Source organism: Telopea speciosissima, chromosome 5 (assembly GCF_018873765.1).
Source record: "Telopea speciosissima isolate NSW1024214 ecotype Mountain lineage chromosome 5, Tspe_v1, whole genome shotgun sequence".
Lineage (NCBI taxonomy): Eukaryota > Viridiplantae > Streptophyta > Magnoliopsida > Proteales > Proteaceae > Telopea > Telopea speciosissima.
In genome coordinates, this window is record NC_057920.1 from 64,207,578 (window position 1) to 64,216,000 (window position 8,423).

At 38.6% G+C, this 8,423-nt stretch overlaps 1 protein-coding gene across 1 annotated transcript; it reads left to right on the forward strand.

Annotated features, from left to right (window-relative positions):
- The first annotated feature begins 287 nt into the window (after positions 1-287).
- Positions 288-4,043, forward strand: LOC122663263 (caffeic acid 3-O-methyltransferase-like). The gene is made up of 4 exons (XM_043858949.1): positions 288-813; positions 1,554-1,864; positions 3,578-3,642; positions 3,741-4,043. The coding sequence occupies exons 1-4, from the start codon at positions 398-400 to the stop codon at positions 4,041-4,043; spliced, it is 1,095 nt and encodes a 364-aa protein (XP_043714884.1). The 5' UTR covers positions 288-397.
- Positions 4,044-8,423: the final 4,380 nt, after the last annotated feature.

Below are 8,423 nucleotides of genomic sequence, written 5' to 3' on the forward strand. Positions count from 1 at the left end.
GAATCAAACCACTTGCACCTGCTCGCCATGGGTTAACTAGAGAACACCCGTCAATATTTAATTTAAGCCACGCGTCAACATTTAAAGGCATTTTATGACAATACACAGGGTGGAAATCAACTTTTTCTCAAAGCATGCATGAAATTAAATGATGAAGAAGAAAATCAACTAAAATGACAAGGATTAATACCTGAGCCCTAAACCACGCGTGCTACAATTTAATTACTACATAGCTTTCGATAGAAGATTAGAAAGAGACCCAACAATGGGCACTTGAAATCTTGGCCTGGTTCCTCTCCTTTATATAGAGGTTCTTGGAATATATCTCAGCCATGAACTCCCACTTCTAAGGTGTTCTTGACAATCCCTTCTTCAAATTTCTAACTCATTTTATATCATGGTTTCAACACAAAGCCAATCCAAAACACTCAATGAAGATAAAGAAGTATTATTACTTGCATCACAGCTAGCTTGTGGCTCTATGGTTCCTATGGTCTTGAAAGCTGCAATAGAGCTTAATCTGCTTGAGATCATTGCTAGAGCTGGTCCAGGAAAGCAACTTTCAGCTTCAGAGATTGCAACTCAGCTTTCTACACAGAAACCAGATGCCCTTGACATGCTTGAACGTATCTTGCGTTTTTTGGCTAGCCATTCCATACTCACTTGCTCTGTTGTTGCTGCTGATGATGGTCAAGTTCAAAAGCTGTGTTATGGTTTAGCTCCTGTCTGCAAATATTTTGTTCCAAACCAGGATGGTGTTTCATTAGCTCCTTGGCTTCTTATGATTAATGACAGGGCCTACCAAGAAAGCTGGTTAGTCCATTCTTCCAATTACTTTGAATTGTTAGACTGTCACCACATGAGAGAGAGAGTGTGTGTGTGTGTACTAAGGGGGGTGGACCCCACCCAGGCAGAGTATTTGGGTAGGGGTAGGGTGGTCATTGTGCCCCCCTTATTACAGGCACTGGGGGAACTGCGCCGGGCAGGGCTCTGGAGGGGATAAAGATCCGTTGGGCTATACCATAGTTGGAAAACCAGGATTTGATTCGGGCGAATCAAGTCGAGTCAAAAAAATATGAAATAGAGTCAGGAAGGGTGACGGCTCACCTAGGTTTAAGAAATGACTAGACCAAATCTGAGACAATCCGAGTTTTTTCATTGACTTAGTATTTTTGCCTTATTCATGTGAAACTCATGAATCTTTTTTGTTTTCCTTGGGCCATGTACTACTATTTATAGACTATAAATTTGGTCTATAACTAAATAAAACCCTAGAATTTTGTTTGTTGTCTTCAATATTAGTTCTTTTTTTTTTTTGTTCCACATCTGCAAAGCAACCATAGCCTCACTCTTTCCTCACTTGGAGAAAGATTTGAAGGAATCTATTAAAAACAAAAACACATGATTCTCCTAACTAAGTTTGACTTGCTCGAGTTACCAGATTTTGAAAAGGGCTAGTCAAGTCAGAAAACTTGATTTTCCAACTATGCCACCATACAACTCTATTCAATTTTTTGATCTTTCTCACTTGTCACTAATCCATTAGCATGTAGGTACTACTTGAAAGATGCATTTCTTGAAGGAGGAATTCCATTTAACAAGGCCCATGGAGTGACAATTTATGAGTACCTTGGCAAAGACCCAAGGTTCAATGAAATGTTCAACAAAGCAATGTTTAATGCCTCTGTCATTCTCATGAAGGCATTTCTTGAGACTTATGGTGGATTTGAGAATGTGAACGTGGTGGTTGATGTGGGTGGTGGACTAGGGGAGAACCTTTACTTGATCACCTCCAAGTACCCAACAATTAAGGGTATAAACTTTGATTTGCCTCATGTGATAGCTGATGCACCATCATATCCTGGTAAACAATAATTTAATTTGTTTTTCGTTTTATCTATTTAATGTCCATTTTATTATTATTTCTTTCGGAGAAAGAACGTTAATCGGTGTTGTGTCTCAACGTGTACTTGCACCCAGATACAGCCCATCGCACCCCGTTGAAAAGGCAAAAAGGTCTAGGGGTGTACTGGTCTTTTTTTGCGTTGTACTGTCTTTGGGCATTCCTTTTCCTTATTAATTTCTTTTTAATTCATGTGTAGGGCTTTTGCTTTTTAACTTACAAGGGTTGTCTAGAGAGCATGTTCTATTTAAGTATTTGTTAAGTTAATGAGTAATTAAGTTATAGGTTGAGGTTTCTCATGAGTGGGAAGGTTTTCCCATGCCACACAATGGGTGGGTGTTGTCTGGTTTCACTAGTAGAGGCAGAGGGGAGAGAGTGTCAGGGAGGAAAGAGACTATGAAAGAGCATGGCCATCTGGTGTCGTAGGAAAACTTTGTTAGAAAAACAACGCAACAGAATAGCTATTTGCAGAAAAAAACAAAGAGAAAGAAAGAAAGCACACACACAAGACAGAGATTTTTACGTGGTTCACCCACAAGAAGGTATAGGTTACATCCACGGTAGAGCGATAGTCCCAGATCCATTATTTCTATGAAGAAAATACTCGATAGTCCCAGATCCATTATTTCTATGAAGAAAATACAAAATCTCACCCACTCTTTTACATCTCTCAAAGAGATAACAACAATATATATATAGTTACAATAGAGAAAACCCTAACCCATGAAAATACAAAATTGCCCTCCGAAGCCCATCCGATCTGATCCAGTCTCGAACTAAAATAGGATGAAATATATATCAAATCGAAGGTCTCAATGAGCTCTTCAAGAGTGCTGATGTATGGACTTTTGATTGGCCCTTTTGGCATGTTTCGAAGGCAAAACAGCCCATTGAAGAATCAACATTACTTTCTATATTAGAACTGAAATCAGGCTTCACCAATAACAAACTTTTCCCTTAGTTATATAAGACTTAAAAATATGATGGGATTTTTTGGGCTAAGTCTTGAGATTTGTAATACAATATTGAACATGGACTAATTAATCAAAATCCTCATATGTGTCTGCTCAAGTAATATTTTTAATTTTTGGGTGAATCGAAAAAGGGACTATACTGGATCTGCATGGATCTCCTGAAAATATCCATAAATGACTTGTTTTTGGTAAGAGATGCACATTACCGTATGTATATTCAGGCACATGGGACACGTTGGTACTCCAGTGCCTAAACGCGTTCGAGTTATTGGCTCGTCCAACCCGGCAGCATTCATGAGTCGCTCGTTCAACTGTCCCTCGGAGACACAGTCGAGAAGTGCCATGCATGGTCGCCCCCCGTCCTTTCTTTCTCTCGGTCCCACCCAGCTGATTACACAACACCAAGGTGAAAAAGCAACAACAACAACATCAAAACCACCACCAAGGGTGCAAAATAAAGGGGCAGCTCAAAAGAAATCGCCCCTAATTAACAAGATATGAAGATACAAAAAAAAAGGGGGGGGGGGGGGGACGACTCGGCAAGGACTACAACTGCCTAATAACAGGGAGCCATGAACTGAAGGGGAATATTCAGGCCGAACCTATCCATCTGTTTCTCCTAGAATTTTTGCATGAGCTGATAACCTATACATCTCGAGTAATATTAATCATGAAGATGATGGACTGCTTTATTTTTCAGGGGTGGAGCATGTTGCAGGGGATATGTTTCTCAATGGTCCAAAAGGGGACATCATCTTTATGAAGGTGAGATAGGAATCATCAAAACTATGTTTTTTTGGATGGTTTAATTTGTTAGCAAAGTTTTGAGCAACAATTGATGTTTTGTTTCTAAAAACTTGTAGATGATACTTCATAATTGGAGCAATGATCAGTGCTTAAGGTTACTAAAGAACTGCTATGAAGCATTACCAGAAGATGGAAAAGTGGTTGTTGAGGAAGCAATTCTTCCAGCATCACCTGAGACTAATTTGGTGGCAAAAGACACATTTGCCATGGATTTGCGCATGATGGATGTACAATCTGGAGGAAAGGAGAGGACAGAGAAGGAATACTCAGACTTGGCAAACAGATCTGGATTTAATGGCATTAGATTTATCTATCAAGTTCATTCATTCACTGTGATGGAATTCTCTAAAACTATGTGATACTAAATGCTTGTGGTTAAAACTATGTGATACAAAATAATATCCTTGAAATAAATTGCACCAATTATGTATGTGCTTGAATTAATAAAAACAAATAAAAAATTTTCTATAATAAAAGCATTTCTTTTTTTGTACTTCTTTTACCCTTTTTTTTAAGAGTAAATTACTCCCCCTCCCCTCGATTATGGTCTAATGACAAACCCTCCCCCGGGTTTTGAGAAATGACTCTCCCTCCCTGCATTCCCAAGATTCTATCAACCGTACCCTTGCCGTTAAAAAGGGCTGTTAAGTGATGACATCACCCTAATTATATTCGTTTAAACCCCAAACTGCCCTTATATTTATAATATTCCAATAATACCCCTCCTAATAACAAGAGAAAACAAATAGAGAGAAAAGAGAGAGAAAACGTATCTCTTCTTCTTTTTGTTCGAACACATCCGTTATCTTCTTTCCCGTGAAGAAGAACATCATCGTACAAGTTAGCGGTTAGCCCGGCCATATTCTTTTAAATGCTATCCGGCTAAACTGAAGGTAAGCCCAATCGATAAACCCTAATTTTTATCTCTAATCCCATCGATAAACAAATTGACAAACCCTAATATTTGGGGACAACCCATTTTGCGAAATTCGAAGGGGTGGTGCTACATCAAATGTGATAAAAGCTCATTCAAAAGATTGATCCTACACACGGTTAGGTAAGATTTGCACCTATAGTAGTGCAATTGATCTCTCTCTCAATAGACTCTTTCGAGCTTGTATCTCCATTTCAGCCTCATCCACGGGTAGATTCTTTTGAGTAAGGCTTTGGCTTCATCTTCCCTTCCCTGTATAACATTATAAATACACAAGAAGCAAAAATTGGTTTTCTTAATCATCTGCAGATAATTGGAGCTCAAGTTTCAACTTATCTAGATATATAATGATATAAAAATTGTTTGAAAATGTCTCATTTGAAGAACTCGAAAATAACTGGGAATAAAAATAAGTGTGAACCTTTCTATAAAGCCAGCGTGGTGACTCGGAAGAAACCACATTAGTGCAAATTGAAACATAGCCGGTAACCCCGCAACTCCAAGCATCCACCTCCATGTCCCAGGAGCCTGAAACATCAAATCTGATGGGTTAGTTAAAGTTGTCTTGTCTATTAACACTAAACCAAAAGAAACAAGACCAGATCATTACTACTACTTTACAGTATTATGGCTTAATTACCTTGGTGAATGCTAAGTTGATCAGGTAAGACAGAAACTGGCCTCCTGTTATAAGGAAACCATTGGTACTAACCAAGGCACCTCGGACTTTAGCAGGAGAAGCTTCTGAGATGTATAATGGAGATGTCAGCTGTTTTCTTATTATTTTCCATGCGTTAAAACATTACAGGGTTATTTAATTTCTGAAGCAATGGAGATTAGGGCAACTATCTGTTATCATTATGACATGAACACCTGCGACACCTATCCTGGTAGACCCGGATAGTATGGCTATCTGGACATGGTATGTGACATATACAATACGATCATCAAGCATGTTTCGGTAGGTCATCTCGTGACATTCAAAGTCAAGTGTATACTCCCTACCAACCAGGATTTGGAAGTGGTTGATGATGCTTGTGCATATCGATTGTTTACATTGAATGAAAAATTGGATGTCATTAATTTGTATGTTTATGATCTTAATGTTGATGATCAATCGACCTACACTTATACAATCAATGGCTTCCCTGGTAATCGATCATTCGGGAAAATCAACCAAATATGGAAAGGGAACAACAAGGTGACATTCAAGAAAGTCGGTGTGGGGTTAGTGGTGACATCCAAGAAAGTCAATGTGGGGTTGGTAGTGGGATTCAACAAAATCAATATGGATTTGGTAGTGGCATTCAACAAAATCAGATGGTTTTGGTAGTGGCATCCGACAAAATCAGTGTGGATTTGGTAGTAGGGTAAAGTACCGAATCAGAAGGGGTGGTGCTACTTTCAAGGCATCTAGTAATGATGTGACTAACAAAGATTGTGATATGAGTGTTAAAGGGACCAAGGCATCTAGCAGTAAAGCCACCAATAGAGATTGTGACATGAGTGATCCAAGGACCCAGGTAGCTAGTAGTTATGCCATTAACACAAGGGGTGGTAAGACTGATACAGAGACCAGGGCAACTAATAAGAATCATGTTGTGGTTCATGAGTCAAGTGACAGTGATATGGATGATGAATGAAAATGCTCAACTGATGGTGAGAATAGTTTGGAAGAGAGTGATACGGATGTGGATCTTGATGAGGAAGACATGTCATGTGATGACCTTGGGGGTGATGAGGGAATGGAGAAGTCTCGAGGAGGAAAACATTGAGAAATGTGATGATAATGATGTATTATCCGGTTATGAGTCCGATGACTATTATGGGCATTTCTTTGATAATGATAAATTTTATGATGGAAAAATAAGTTTAGAGACTGGGATGCTTTTTGATAATGTTGATCATTTCAGGCATGTACTTCACAGTTATGTTATTCAACAAGGTTTTGAGAGACTGTTTGTGAAGAATGAAAAGGCAAGAGTTACTGTTGTGTGTAAGGCACCGGAGTGTACATGGAGAGTGCATGCTTCACCTAGTAGTGATGGAGTCACATACATGATTAAGTCATATTGTAATGAGCATAGTTGTGCCAAAAAGTACACAAATAAGTCTATTACATCTGGTTGGATTGTCAAGAACTTGCCTATCGTTGAAGATGGATCCCGAAATGAAGACCAAGGCAATGGCTGCTTATATTATGGAAAAGTATAATGTAAGATGCCTTATGTTTCATTGTACGAGCAAAAAAGAAAGCCCGTATAGCCAATGAAGGTAGTCATGCAGAGTCATTTGGCAAACTAAATCATTATGGTGAAGTGATGAGAGATAGAAATCCAGGTAGTCTTTTTAGACTCAATTTTCATCAAAGGTAGGTATTCACAGAGCCTCCAATTTTTAAGAGAGTGTTTCTTTGTTTCAAAGCTTGCATAAATGGTTTTGTGAGGGGTTGTAGACCATTTATAGGTCTTGATGGTTGCCATCTCAAGGGTGTGTATGGAGGAGTTCTCTATTGCTGCTATAGTGTTGATGGAAACAAAGGATTGTTTCCCATTGCATATGGTGTGGTTGAAAGTGAAGGTAGAGAAAGTTGGCAGTTTTTCTTAACAAATTTATATGCCGCTCTACACATTTACATGGATGATATGACCATCACATTTATATCCGATAAACAAAAAGTATGTATTTTCTTTGTCCATCTTCTTTTGAATTTTAGAAATTAAACTATACAATAAATACACTTTATTAACTCAATTTTTGCTTGTTTATGTTGTGTAGGGGCTACATGAGGCCATTAATGAGACATTTGCAGGCCATCACCATAGATGTTGCGGTAGGCATCTGTATCAAAACTTCAACAAAAGGTTTCCAGGTGTGTTACTAAGAAGACTTTTTTGGTCAGCATCTAAGGCATCTAATTCATTCTTTTTGAGAAAGCAATGAATGACATGAAAGACAAGAACAAAGAAGCATATGATTGGTTGAGTAAAAATCCTCCCAACATGTGGGCTAGACATGCATTTGATTTTAGATGCAAGAGTGACCATATAACAAATAATATGAGTGAATCATTTAACCATGGATTAACCCTTTTAGGAACAAGCCCATTCGATTGTAATTGATGAGATAAGGAAACAATTGATGTCAACAATGCATAAAAGGTATGAATTGGGTTGCACCTTTAAGGGAATAGTCACACCAAAGATCAAGAGAAAGTTGGATTTGCTCAGTGAAGAATCTAGAGGGTGTATTCTCCGTCTCTTTGGATTAGATGAGTATGAAGTCTCGGATAGGGATGGCGATTATGAGGTTAATTTGAAAATCACACTTGTGGTTGCAGAGCGTGGGAAGGTACAGGAATACCTTGTAAGCATGCAACCTGTTGTATTCTTTACAAGAGGCACACATTGGAAAGCTATTGTGATGATTACTATAGTGTAAAAAGATACTTGGAGGCTTACAAGGATATAATCCACCCATTACCGGTTTGGAGCGTTAAAACGAGCATCACCTAGGTATGTTTCAGCCTCCACCCTTGAAGAGGTTACCAGGAAGACCACATATCAATAGGAGGAAGGAACCGATGAAGGAGCATCCGGAGAGTTTAGAAAAAGATTTGGAAGTGTCGGATGTAGCAACGCAAGGAGGTAGGCCACAACTCAAGGAAATGCGAAAGAGCTCCAATTAAAGGGAAGGAAGTAAAGGTATAATCATAAGATTTTATCCTAAGTACTCATACTTATTTTATGTTATCGTGATGATTACAAGGATTCTAATATTGAATTCATGCTTGTATAGGGAAAGA